The sequence below is a fragment of the Tetrao urogallus genome (genome assembly GCF_951394365.1).
Source record: "Tetrao urogallus genome assembly, chromosome: 1".
NCBI classification, from domain to species: Eukaryota; Metazoa; Chordata; class Aves; order Galliformes; family Phasianidae; genus Tetrao; species Tetrao urogallus.
In genome coordinates, this window is record NC_136813.1 from 185,470,708 (window position 1) to 185,485,968 (window position 15,261).

At 37.8% G+C, this 15,261-nt stretch overlaps 1 protein-coding gene across 1 annotated transcript in view; it reads right to left on the reverse strand.

The window, feature by feature from the left end:
• SEMA3D (semaphorin 3D) overlaps positions 1-15,261 on the reverse strand; it is a gene marked incomplete at its 3' end in the record, with an annotated part of 127,526 nt that overhangs the window by 73,213 nt on the left and 39,052 nt on the right. The window contains exon 3 of the mRNA XM_079549169.1: positions 4,992-5,152. Coding sequence (XP_079405295.1) covers positions 4,992-5,152 — 161 coding nt within the window. The remainder of the gene's footprint in view (positions 1-4,991; positions 5,153-15,261) is intronic.

Genomic DNA, 15,261 nt, shown 5'->3' on the forward strand with positions numbered 1-15,261 from the left:
CTTCATTTTCCACAGTATAACCACAGCCTATCATCTGTTTCTCCTAGAAGGAAACCATACAACAGGACTTTTAGTGTAAATGGCATTTTTTCTGACCATGTTTATCCCTTCAGACTAAAGATAAATCCTACCTCTGAAAAAGTCAAAGCCCAGTATGGGTTTTCAGAGAGCAGGATATTGGCTGTTCTTTATGCCAAAATACAGGTGTAAAATATAAAAACAAGAGGGGATGTTTATGGAAACACAATTCACAGCAACAATGCAAAAGGAAATAACAGAGACTCTCTTCCACCTAGGATCACTGTCCATCTGGTCACATACTGCTTTCTCCACGTTTTGCCCATAGATTGTTGTTCTGCATCTGTAAACACTGGTTGAAAGCTTCCTTGTATACACAGATCCCTAAATTTAAGCCTGTTAAACAATGTTACAGACTCTAAAGGTTTGCAGATCTTCAGAGCAACATTTATATAGATCAATGACAGGGGAAATCAAGGGGATAGCAAGCACAGCCATCACCTCTATCTCTGGATGTCCCTGACCTGAGAGACACTGTCATAGCTCTTTCTTACACACTTCCTTCAGTAGCCATTGCTGACAGCTTTTAGAGACAGGACACTAAACTACACACATATCCAGTAGCAACAGTCTTGTTTCACTGCAAGTGATAGGCAAAATTCTTCCTGTATGAGTTTTGGAAGGGTGGGAAACTAACAAGTGAAAATGAGTGCCTTATGAACTGCAGCACCCAGAAAACTTACTTCTGAAACAAAAGTAAGTCAATAATTATGCCTTTAAGTCCTGGTAACTAATTCCTTATGCGTGAAGAGTCAGATCATGCCCCTGTCAGATTTCAGCATCTTCCTGATTCTTTTCTTGGGAAAACTAAGAACAGTGTTCTCCGAAACAGATTTATAGCCATCATTCTCCCCTGCCACTGGGCTGATTTTAATTTAATCAAGACTCCTGTATGATGGCACAACCAAGTCTTAATTCAATGCTGGCTAAATTCCCGTTGGTTTCATTCATAACTTAGACACTTCTATAGACTGACAAGTTTCCCAGAACAATGAAGGTATCTTGAGGATGTTGTTTTATACATATATGCATGCGCTTTTTCATACATACCCATCCTATTGCAGAGATAGGTGGGTCACACTGCAGATATCACACAGTGATAATAGTGCTGACACACAATCCCATTTTTGCAGTTAATAAGCAGAGAGCTGTAGAAATGCAAATAACTGCTTTGCAAATATTTTGCGTTTAGCCATCTGATACGTATATACATATATGCATATTTATTCTTTACTGTGAACTGGACACAGATAAAATCAATAGAAAAGAAGATTGAAGGATAAGATGCAAGACAGCTGCACCTGGCAATGACAAAAAGAAAAAGAAAAGAAAAAAAAAAGCCCAACAACAAACACAAACCGAGGATGCTCCAAGCAACAATTTGTGACCCAGTGCCAATACACATTGGAACAGATGAAAAAAAAACTGACATGTTTATCTATTTGGCCCACATGTGGCTGAGTCTTCTAGCACTGACAGCTCCTGCAGGTTGGCAGCTTTTCAAAAGCTTGTCAGGCCTTGATAGCATTCCTATTCCTGCAGAGATGGGTGGGGTCTTGCTGCAGATTACACAGCGATAATAGTGCTGACATATAACCCTGCTTGCACTGGTAGCAAGCATGGGAGTTACAGAAACATGCAGAATTTCTCTGCATCTAGTTAATGTGTTTGCCCACTTTGTTATGTTTTGTATTTCTTCTTTATTTATTTTATTAAGAAGTAAAATAACAAAGAGTAAAATAACAAAGGTTTTAGACAAACTCACATGAAAATTGCATTCACCAAAATAATATTTTCAACTGTATCCCAGAGTTTAGGATTATTAGCAAATTCTTTCCCAGGTTTCCATTCTCTTGTGCTCGTAAAGAATTCTATTTTGATTTGTTTTACACCATACGTCTTTTATTTATGGCAAAGTTGTCTTCATTTCCTGGGTTCTGGTAAACACAGGAGGTAGCTTCTTTTATTTATTTTACACTATATAAAAAACTTGCAATATTTGTAAGGCATCTCAGTTCTTTCAAGAAAAGACTATGCCACAGATAATGATACTTCTGCAAAAGAGACTATAAGCTTCTATTCAGAACAAGTTCATAGAAATTATATCCCCAATAAATAAAAAAAAAGACATTTTCCCCTTATTTATTTGTAGATTGCTGCTGTTTTAGTTTTCTGCATTTTTCTCATTCTGTGGTACTTTTCTGTTATACTACAGTTTTCTGTATACTACAGTTGCTAATGCTGTTTCATAATAAGGTTTGCAGGCATTAGAAACTGGGTGGATTTTTTTAAGCTACCAGCTAAGGAAGTTTTCAACCAATTACACAATAAATTGAATAAAACCTACAGTGATTCAAGAAATTGGAACTCCAGAAGAACAACTGATTTATTGCACCAGGAGAAAAATATACATATATACACCAGGAAATAAAGCCCTAACTTAATATATTTAAGTTAACTAATTTAGGTAAATAATTAGGTTGCAAAAAGGAAGTTATTAAATGATCTACGTATACATTCGAGAGGGGAACATAACACAATGCTTTGGATGTTTATTTGATTACTGTCCCACAAGCATGAATATAGAGCCTCAGATTCTGCAATATAATCTTTCCAAGTAGTTATGTCCACAGATGGAGTTTTCTGAGAGTAGATTGTTTGGGACACTGACTTGGCTTTTGGGTGTATCAATAGTTACTAATGCAACAAATATCTAAAACTGAGAGCTTTTTTCTTTTTTCTTTTTTTTTTCTTTTTGATGTAATCTGAACCAGAAGACACTTAATATTCTAATGAATTACTGTCATTGGAGAGGCTGCCTTGTCAAGCAGCTCCTGCTCCAGGAGAGGACAAAGGGCACGCTTCAGCCCCTCGCAGCCCCGACATGTGTGGTTTCCTCGCACCAGGAGAGCCTGGCAGCCGGCCGCCTGGCCCCGCGCCAACCCAAACCACAGTCAGTCTAAACACAGCGCCGGCAAACGCTGCTTTCTGACACTTCCCTGCTACTGGAGTGTATCCTTGAGAGCTGAAACCTCGTCAGTGACTGAGATTTATACAGTAACGACTTCCCTCATCTTTGCTCTCCCCTCACACGTTTCAAACAGCCCAGCACTGAGGAACAGAGGAGAAAGGTTGGGCAATATCACATCACGGGCATGTGCCCAAGTAGGCAAGTTCATAAAGTTGCTGGACTCCCATGGAGACCTTGGAAATGAGCACACCAGGGTGCTTTGCAAAGCTTTTGTGTCACTTTTAGCTATTTAAATACACTTTGCCTCAATGTTTTGTCTGAAAGGTTTGAGACAACCTGAAGAGTTAAACAGAGAAGTATTTGAATTCACACATAATATATTCCTTACTCCAGATATCCTCTTGGTTTTGAATTTTATTCCCTGCTTTCAAGTTACCACAGATACACAGGCACACATCTGTTCAGCTTACCAAATGCAAATTTTAATTCAGCCTTAGCTCTGCAATACCTCTACCAAATGATATTCTGACCACCAACAAATCCTCATAGCTTAGTCTGCATTCTGCACTTCTAAGAAAGCTCAACATCCATAATAATCAATGGTGGTTTGGCTAAGGTGAAAATGTTATTAGTTTGAGCAGAGTGGTGTGAACACCTCCAGAAAGCTCTGAAGTAATCAATCTCCTCTGAGCATAATGGGAAGTGACGGCACTCAGCATCTCTCAGGAGGCTACTGGCATCACACAGTAACAGGATTCTGCTTTTCACACAAATAATGGTTGCTACTGAAAGCCTTTGCTAAAAATCAATCTATGGTATCAAAATCTGCGACACAAATGATGCTGTTTTCACTACGCTGGCCTGAAGAGGTGATGATTCTTGAGTAAAATACTGAGATGTAAGATGCATATGAGGTGTCTCATATGGCATCCCAGGGAAGAAATCTGGAACAATCTGAGTTTTAAAGAAAGCAGTGTGTGGAGCACAGTAGAATTTGAAATAAGATATTCAGCTGAGTACTAGAAACCCTTGTATATAATGACAGCAAGTGTTGTACTCAGACGTGGGGCAAAATCATCTCCTGTTACACCTGTTAAGCCCTCTGCTGCCATCGTATTAATTCAAGGTCAGTTCTCACTTCAGAGCTGACAGCAGAATACAGTCATTTAAAACCTCCTGCTGGTGCTTAAGGAAAATATCAAACAGCTGAGAATTTGAATTTTCTTTAGTAAGGAGAATGCCTGGAACAAACAGGAAAGAAGTTTTCATGCATGTTCCTGTACAAGCATCTGTTCCTTATACTTAGTAGTTACTTGTGCTTAGAAAATCACTGTTTCATCATGTGTACTACAAATACCAAGGACTAAATTGCCTTCTTATTATCTGGAATTAACACTGTCACAGAGCATGGGTCAGCGCATACAATGTATCCAGTGGAAGTTTTACCTATCATTAGCAATTCCAGATATTAACGTAAAAATTATTGCAATGTTAGGGGCAATTTTAACAATTTAAAACATTCAAATTGCCTTATCTCTGTTCAGTATTTGAGTATCATAATCCCAGTGACACCAGGAAGAAAGAAAAGATCTGTCTTTAACTGCCATCTTCAAAATGCTTTTATGTGAAGAAGATGAGCGTGACAAAAGAAATGGGACATGACAGAAGCAAGCTCTCAGAGGTACTGATATTTTGGTTCCAAGTAGGAGACTTCTTTGATAGGATTTCAATCTTACAGAGGCTTACATACTATCAGAAAAATCAACTCATTAAAGATAACCCATGTAACTATGAAAGGTGACATTATTAAATGCTGGTACAAAGCATGATACAGCAAATCTGATGATTACCCAGTGAAGTAAAAGAAGGAAAGAAGGAGGAAAAAAAAAAAAGGAAAAAAATTGAAATTATGTGAATTGAATTCTGAGGAAAATAAACTGACCTTTTTTACATTTTTGTTTAAATCAACCAAGTTGAGCAGGAAGATGTGGTCTTTTGCCCCAACGAGCAGCCGGCCCCTCTCCTCATCTAGCAGCAGGGTTCGAAAATCCAGCCCCTCTGTAGAGCCCAGGAATGGGATGCAGCTGTTTGAAAGCAGCAAGTCTGTGGGAAAATGAAGAAAATCTTTATAATCAAAATGTTTACATATGACTCATTGGTGTCTTTTATAAATATATGCAACCAGCATGGAGCATGTTGGTAAGATAACTGCCGTCTTGAAGTATGCCTTTCCAAGGTCATAGTATAATTCCTGTTAACCTTAGGCTTCTTGGAGGGTGGGGAATAGTATAATACCAAACTGGGTAATATTTACTCCTGCAAAGACTCTTCTGCATGAAACTTTCTTAATAAGTTATTTCTATGACATAAACGAATTGCATTCTTCAGCAGTGCTTGGAAAAAAAATGTGCTGTATCTTATTGCATTGAAAGTAAACCAACATGCATTTGTATCATCGTACTCATGGATACATATGGTGAAGGATCAATATCTTACCGTATCTGTGGCTCTACATATAAAGAAGCAAGGAAGACAAATGAAAACTAAACATCAAGGAGCTGAAAACAGCAGATAGATGTGGAAGTTATGTAAAGATGAGAAGAACTATGAAAATGAAAAAAATAGCCTCACCAGCCTCATAGTATAGAATTTCTTCCTAAAATCTAATTGGAATCTACTCTCCTTTGGATTAAAAATATTATCCCTCGTCCTGTCACCACATTCTCTGAGAAATAGTACCTCTCCATCTTTCCCACATTCCCCTTCAGGTACTGTAGGCACCCTTTATGAACAGACAGGTTGGCATAGGACAAGGTTGCCCATTGTCTAACATTCATTTTTTATGTCAGTACAGAAAATTGTTGCAATTAAATTTCCAATTACTACAAGTGCAATTGAAAATTGAAACCTGAAAGAGAGAGCAATATAGAGGCATATTAAGGTGAGTATTGAGTACAGTGCCTTTAAAGTCCTAGGGTCAGTATTTTATTTTCCTTACAGAGGTGGTGCTGTGTGGCTGTCACTGTATCACTGCCCTCCCTGCAGGGAAAGTTAGGGTGCAGTTCTGACTGTGGCTTGTAATTTATCATCAAACCCTTTCCCTAATAAGAGCTCGATTTTCCAAAACAACTTTTCCTGTAATGTCATAGTGGGTTCCAATTTCCTTCAAAAGTAATTAAGAAAAAAAACATGTTACACCATGAAACTAATGAAAGAATCTATGCCTTCTCCACAAAAAGCTAAAGGACCCTAAAGTAGAGTTTGAAGCCTCCCGCGGATGTAATTTTGGATGAGGAACACAAACAACATATAGAAAAGAGCACAATGAGAGTACAGTAATGTTGAACAGTTACTAATTCGTGGAGAACAAAAATAAACACATGAAAAAGTTCTTCTACAAGCAATCTCTCCAAGATAAACCAGTCAGAAATCTTGGGACAGAAAAGCAAATCCTGTGTTTAATTGAAAATAAAATTAAAGATATTTCCACCTTCTTAGTTCTGTATGGACAATGTATCTTTTCAGATAGAGAGGTTAGATTTATAGCACAAGTTATTTACACTTCCTGATCATGATGAAAATCATTACCAGTGCTCTGCAGAGTAACTCCTGAACAAAATAGAGTGATTTTTCTCCAAATTTCTCACAAAACCTGTAATAGGCAAAGCAAAGATTAAGTCCTGTTGATAGCTAATAACCAGCACTATGGGAGGAAAAAATATTTTAACATTATTCAAATGACTATCTGGTGTACAATTGATTTTATTATTTTTCTTTTGCTATATCGCTTTTACTTAAGCTTGTGTAGTTTTATCTGGCACACTGCTGAACACTGTCACAATATAGTCTGAAAACAAACTGTCTTGTACGGCAGATCCTATTCCCCTAGGTGGAATTTATTTGGCAGTATGCTGAAAAATCTTACATCATATTGAAAATCACAAGTTAAACTTTATATTCCTTGAGAATCCTTTTTTTGCCTATCTTTTGCACAAAGATGTTCTCACTATTCTGCACATTAGTAACTCTTTAAAAGACCAGCTTATTAATTGACAGCAAGATCACACAGGAATAAGTTGTGAATAGCGCTGTACTGCAAATGCTTAAATCTCACCCAAACTGCTTACATGAGAACTGACTGATGAATAGCCAAACAAATTTTATAAATATGTTGTTTTGTTTTTTAAGAAAAAAAAGAAAAACCTTCTAAACCCCCCAACTTCTGAAGCTTATTAGCTCACTTCACTACTGTGTTTTAACCCCTGTAAGAAACAAGGATTTATGACTCCTTACACTTTTGTTGTTGTTGGGGGTCTCTGTTATAAGACAGGTGCCTTGAGACTCTTAATTTTTGTATGATGTACATGTGTCTGCATTAGATATCATACTCTGTACAAAACTCCTCCCTTGTTTTTTCAGACTGGAAATTTTGGTTCTGGATGTGATGGAGATGTTTACTGGGAAGGTATTCTCTGATGCTAACCACAGCAAAACTGGAGGAGTTAGCTCCCTTGGGGTACTCAGATTCTTCTTGCTTGAGCTCTAAAATACTGTTTATCATTTGAGCATTTCTAAGTAAATGTCTTTCTCTTCTCCACCCATGATGTAAGAGCTGGCTGCATTACTAGGTTATCCAATCCACTGCATACACTAACAAATTCCTTATAAATTCCTTCTCATCTCCAGCTCTAGAAATTTGATCTGAGCAAGGAGAGCATAGCACAAACACATACAACACTTGGATTCATTGTCTGCAGCCATGCAATCCATTGCACTTTGCAAGTATGTCACATTCCCAAATGACATTCCCAAAATGACCTAATTCTCTACATACACAGAAGATCACTGAGACAGATTCCACTTCCTATTTCTTTCTTATGTGGAAGGAAAGGTCTCTGTAGTGACCATGCCAAAAGCACAGTTATCATCTATTGCTAAAAATTTCTAGTATCTCTCGTTACTGAGAACCACCTAGGACAGCTACAATGAAGAGGGATAAAGTTTTCTCATGGCTGAAACGCCCAAATGGGAATGAGCCCTGTCTGGTGCCTTGTAAAGCCATTCGTTCCATCACATCATAAGGAAAGCATTTGTAAAATGTTCCAGATTAAAATGACAACACTGCACACTGATTTCTTACTGATGTAAATTACAACACAATCTGCAAAGTGGTGAAGAATCAGGTTTGGTCAGTTATTTGCTAACTATTGAAAAGAGCTTGGAAATAAGAAAATTTCCACTGATAAGATTAAAATTAAAACATGACTAATAAAAGTTGACAAGTAAACATTAACAGAGAATTGATTAAATTACAGCCAAATTAATCATTATTCTCACTTGACAAAAACAAAACAATCCATCTTTATCAGTTAACGTTGCCATTTGCAGCAAGACTTTTTAAATATGACCTAGGATATCACACTGGAAAAATTCACTATGAAAAGCATACTTGTCCATTTACATTCAGGAGTGCATATTCTATTTAAAAAAGCAGTTGATTCAAATCACTGTATCTGAAGCCACTCAAATATGGAATAACTCTCTCACAGTGCAAAAAGCAAAGTTAGTTACAGAGATGATCTCGTATGCCTGCACATTTAACATTCAATTTACAGTATGTATATGGCATTGTACTGAAAATTAAATATTTTTTTCCCTTCAAAGACTCCAGTCTGGCCATTAAATGAATATTCAGCAAAATGTCTTTTGGGTTAATATTTCACTATGGAGTGGTAGGAGTTAGATTAATAAGTGTTTCTTATTCATTTAGCAAGGTGTCTCAGTGGACTTGCTTCACAACAGCTTGATCATTGCTTACTTCAAGTATCTACAGCATCAGTGCCTCATTGTAAGGCTTTCTAATGAAAAAAGTGCTATCCTATTCCGATAATACATATTTACATTTATACAGCATATTTAGACTTCTTGGCTTCAAGTCATATATTCCATGATCATGCTGTTGCTCCTCACTCCAGCATGATGTGAGCACTCCGGAAACCTGGAAAAATTTCACAGAGACTCAGAAAAGACTTTGTGGCCAGGCATTTTTGTAATGACAGGCTATGACTAAACTGGAAGAAAAGGAACTCCTCAACCTGCTTCAAAACAACTACATCTAATGAAACCCCTGAAGCATCCTGAATTTAAATGCTGTGTTTTAACTGCAAATAAATTTGACTAGAGAAACAGCTGCACAAATAACCTGCAAAATGTTATCATTGCAGAGATGATTAAAAGCTGTTTTGAGATGTCTTGTTGTTGGTGAAAAGAAATGCAAAGGACTGATTCATAACCCTCAAAGAGCCAAATAAAATAATTGTTGGGTTTTTTTGTTTTTTTTTTTTTTACAAAGCACAAGTGAAAATGCATCTGAGTGAAACATTTGGTTTTGTGAAGAAGACCTAAACCAGTGGATTAGCACAGAGTTCTTTTTCTAAGTAGTTTATCTTTCTTGAAATACTGCCAAGGAAAGCAAACTCACTGTTGTTTCCAATGCAAAATTAAATCATCTTTTTTTTTCTTCTTTTAAGCAATCCTTTGGACATAGAATAAGCACTACAAAAATAAATATAAATGACTAGCAAGCCTAAGAGCTTTGGTACTGCGTAGATAATCGCTGGCATCTCACCACACATACCTCTACAGAAGTAACATTGATGGGCTTGAAGGACAACAAATCTCTAAGGAAAATGCACACCACGCAAAAAAAAAAAAAAGAAAAAAAAAAAAAAACAAGCCCATCATCTCAGTTTTCTCAGTTTCAATTGTAAGGGCTGCACTTATCTGTTTTTCCTTTCTCTCACACAGAACCTCATCCTGGCTGCCAGTATTTTGCATAAAGGGTAAATAATCTGAGTTACATGACAGAAATCTGCTTCTTCCACTTCAACTTTATTTTCAACCCTACTGAAAGCATCACAGTGGTGAGAGAATATTTTTCTCCAAGAACTTACAATATTTTTCTTATATATACCAGAATAGTTTTAGACTAGTATTGAAATCAGAGGCCTGTTTTTTTCCTGACCTCATAGAAAAGGAATTGTTTACTTGACCAGAGACCAAGTGCTAGCCCTGTCTTTTAAAATCACTTTCCAGCAACCTGAGCATCAAGCAGCTGAAAGAAAACCTCTCATTTATGCTAAAGGAGCAGCCCATAGGTTCACCTATTCCTATAGGCATAGTGAAAAACCCCTTCACTAGAGCCAGAGTAACAAATAACTATAAATTCACTGAACCTGAGGGAAAAACAGCTTCAGTTGAATTTCTGCTACCCACATCAACTCTAATTAGAATTTCAGTTTTTATTGTGGCTAACCATTTCCAAGCCTCTTGCCAATCAAATATGCAGAAAGTAGGACATCAGTGATATGCTTCAGGGGGAAATAATCTCAAAATCCTCAACTCACTTGTCCAAAGAAGCCTCACTCATTGGTTGTGAATCAGTTTTACTGTTCCAACCAGCTTGCCATCTCATGCCATATTATAAAAATTCAGAGTGGCACAAAAATGGCTAAAGTATTTTGAAGCACCTGCAACTTCAATTTTCACAGTACTTCATCTTCAGGGAAACTTCTGAGAACAAGAAGTTTCTCTGATGATGCATGCAGACTCTTAGAGACCATATATCTGTGGGTTCATGAAAAAAACAGCAAGCTGTGCTGTTTCTCCTGCCCATACTGCCTGATATCAGCTGTGCAGAACTTGAAGCGGGTTCAAATCTTTGCTCAGTTTTTGCTTTGTAGAATAAATGCCATCCTGAAGAGATTAAAGTAGTGAATTTTGTCACGCATCTAGCAAATGAGATTGCAGTGTGGATTTTTTCCCCAGGTTTTGAAACTACAGCTCATGAAAACCATAATCAGCCATGAAGACTGGAATTGGCTCAGCTGGTCTGGCACTACAGATGGGTGCTGACAGCTCTGCTGGGGAGCTCGATTCCTTTTGCTCAAACCTGTGTTCTTAGGCTGCACATCTGATGCCAGGACTTGCTCCATTGGGACTATATCTGTTGTGTACAAAAGCTATTGGTTTATTAAAGGTTACAGATACTAATAATACATTTTTTCATCAAATATAGTTATCAGCTTCCTAATGAGAGTAATATTCACATTAAAATAATAATATAATATAAAAAATATAAATAATAATAAAGTAGCTAAGATGAGAGAACCTGAACTGCAGAGGCATGAATAACTCAGCTGTAGTAAAAGTGTCAGATGGCATGCAACTGGAAAACATATTAATGTTGACAGTAACTGACTCAAGAGAGATAGAGCAGCATGAGCTGTTCCTAATGAAATGACAGTGCAAAGGAGAGCTAATGCCAATCAGGTTTACTTACTCTGTTTGTTACTTCATTAGTGCCTCTGTTTTTAAGATTTGAAAGAAGAGCTAACAGAAAAGAAAAAAAATCCATATTTTTCGCCTATTGTAGCTATCATTGAAACCTATTTGCAATTTTCATACTACTATTATATATGCCAGTTGTAGCTAGTGCCTGTGACCAACACAGATGCTTATAGAAGCACTGAACAGCTTTACGTCCCTCTTTCCCCCATCCTCTACATGCTTCACAGACACACACACTCTCATCAGGATTTAGAGCTAGACCCTTGGTTTAACTTCTGGGACCTGCAATAATTTTATCTGCTGAGGATCTAGCCCTGAGTATATAGCAAGAAGACATGGGGGCTCTTTTCTGAAGCCAAGCATTGGACCAGAGCCCTGAAAAGCTGGATGGTCAGACTGTAAAGCCAAGTAAGATATAAAGTCCTACCTACTAGCAGATCCTTGTCAAAGGAGCTGATGAGAGCTGGTGCTGGTGCAAGAGAAAGGGCAGGTCCATGCATCTGGGAGTGGATGAGAACGGAGAGAAGTGCACGTATGTGTTTGGGGAGATAGAGTGGAGAGGGAGGCATCCTCCTTCCAAAAGCAGCACAGCATTATTTTGGCTCAGTTGCCATGAAACCACTGTCTGAGGGTCTGTAACATCTCTTAAGCGCTGATGGCCCCTCAACGCCTCCCTACAGTCCCCTGAGGACAAGCAAAATTACTCATCAACAGCTTCAAAAAGCTCTTCTGGTTTCTTGACTGGGTTTGTAAAGATCCAGATGGATGAGGACACAGAGCTGATACAGTCAATGAGGTGATTAGTGTGAACTGGTGAGCAGTATTGGGAAGGGCTGACGGGAATGGTGTGGGATGTGCCTGCTCAGGAAGGGGGGGGAAGGGCCGGGACCTCTGTGAGCAGATTTACCTGCCAGTGGAATAGACACTTCCTCTGTTGGCAGCCCACTTCTGGAGGTTCCTGCTTGCTCTCCCCACATGAAATTGTTAGTTCCTGTCCCCACAGAGGGGTTCCCTATCTGACACAAGCCAGAGATTTTTTGTTTCTCTTTTCACATGCTTTGAATGAGGAAAATGAACATTTTGTCAGAGCATTAATATTTCAGCTTTTCCGTAATCACATCCAGTTGATCTCACCAGGCAAAAATAATGGCCCTGTTCTAAATTCCTGTAGGAGTGCAGTACAGAAATGCAATTGTTGCTGGGAAGCACTGTTTTAAGCCACATAGTCATTATCTGCGGTAACTACACAGGATGGACACACTTTAGAACAAATGTGGTTTAAATGTAGAAAATGATTATTTTCAGGAAACTTAAAATATTTAGGAAAACATTCGCTTTTTTTTCCAATTTTCCAGATGCATTTTATTTGATTAAAAAGCAAGTGTAGCATAGTAATTCAATTAGCTAATGCAGAGGTAGATTTTTAAGATAGTCTTGCACTGGCAGTATGAAAGGACTATTTACAGCAGTGAAAATGAAAACAGTTCACATGATAATAGTTTGGACTAGCATAATGCTCCATCATGGCAGAGCAAAATGCAATTATCAGTTATTTTTTCCTGATACTGGCAGGAGTTAAGTTCTATGAAACCATTAAAACAAGAGGTCACTGAAATTCTTCATTAATTCCCTTATTTATGCTGGAATTTTGCCTAGAAGTCTCTATCAGATTCAGAGTCTCATGTACAGAAATGCAGGTAGACCCAATACCTGTTTTATAGGCTTCCTAGGCAACACCGAGACAGGACCACGCTAACCACAAATTACAGGGCAAAGGATGTCTGTTTGCACAGGCTGTGTGCACTGTCCAATTGCTTCTTTCAGTTATTAGTATACAGGCAAAAGCCACTTAATATTGGAATGTAGGCAGGTTTACCTTTTTTATTTGTATTATTTGCAGTTATTTCTCCTCCTTGGAGCACCAATGGCTGTCATATAGACAGCTGTTATGTAACATATTTAAAAAGAAATCTTTTTCAAATAAATCCAAGTTGTATGGATGACGTAGTCTTCCCAAAGACACCAGATAAACTGAACATAAAACTTTGGTATCTTCAGTAATATCTTAGTCATGAAACTCTATGGTACATCTCAGCCAGGATTTGGATCACAAAGAAGAAAGCCTGGAAAAGGCACCTTTGTTACTCACACGCTTTACTAAATGCCTCTCTCAACCACAACTATCCAATCCTTTCTCTGTTGATGCTCCAGTACAAAACAGGAAATTTTGTCTCTATCTCTTTCTGCTGTCTCTTTGTGTGTTTATTTATCTCCAAAGGACTTACTTCAGAACAGCCCTTGTTTGAGGAACATGTCTATATATGGAGCAGAAGAAATGGGGTGGGAGGAAAAGGAAATAGGATGTGACTTGAGAACTTGCTCCGCAGCCACAGATGTACACTGCTACACACAGTGACGTCAAGAGGATCATGCCCTCAAATTACTGCATAGAAAGAGAACGAGGCTGGGATCTCCAGAACTACTCAGGATTAGTTTTGCAACTGTCCTGAGTAAAAGGGCAATTAGAGAAGTATTTTTGAAAGTAACCTCTTCAAAGTTGATGCCATTTATCATGTACCTTCCCCATATTTTTTTTTTCTCGTGAACCAATTTTTGGTGTTGTCTCATCCTACATTTTACAAGACAACAATCACTGTTCCCAAAGGCTTATTCTTTTGTTTTTCTCTCATCTTATGAGATTCAATCAAGTGAACATCCAGCAGAACAGTTTGGTATTTTGCGAACACAGTTCTTTTTTCATCCAATTTGGGGCCTTTTGTGATCATGAAAAAAGAAAACTGCTGTGAGCTACAGGCTGTTTACACTGTTAAGAGGTTGATACGGGTCAGTTCTCCAAGGTTATTCTTAGTTCAACTGCTATGTAAACTGTTGATGTCACTGACTGGAGGCTTCTCTCCAGGACATTATATATGTGATAATTATATGACAGAAAATGCAACATATAGTTGGATCTGACCTCCAAGTCCACTTGTTTAAAAAGGGAAAAAATGTAAGAAAGTTGCTGGTTTTCCTGTTACTAAAACATCATAAACCCCCTTAAGTTTATAGTTAGTCTACAGTATATACAAGACTCCTTACTCAAATGGAGAGCAACACCCATCTGCCTTCATCCCAAGGGACACTTGCAGTGTCAATGCACACCACCTTCAGAAAGCATTACTAAGACCAAACTGGAAAATTCTATTTCATGACCTGAAAATCACCTAATGGTAGGATCTTAATTCTCACATACAGATAATTACTCTACAAAGGAACCTCAGATATTTTTTCCCTATAAATAATAATAAAAAAAATGAGTTTATTAACAAATAAAATAAATGGTCCAAGAAAAGCAACACTTCCTCTGAGCTGATTTTCTTTGATCATCATGGGTATTCAAAATTACAACAGCTGATATTACCACAAAAGCATGTTTTTACTGATCTTTCTTCCTCTTCCTGTAAAGCAAGCACAGCTGTAGGAGTGTAAGCTCATTTCTAGGCTTTTTTATACATCATCACTTTGCCACGTTCCAGTCATTCATAGCGGTGCAACACCCGCTTTGTGATACCAGGATTACCCACACTGTTGCAAGCAGTCTAAATGAGGATCTCAAAGCTATACAACTAGAACTATATTTTACACGTATAATTAAACAATGCATGCCATGGACACAAGCCAACTTTACTGAAACAGATCAAACTAACTGCTCTGATGCAATAGTTAAGCAATCCGTTAGTTCTAAAATGAAGCACGGTTAGAGCAAAAATAATTTAGAAAACAGGATGTTTGACATTGTAATGTAATATGTCCGAAAGATCATTTTTAGAAAATTAAGGAAATGCACTAATCCAGTCAAATTT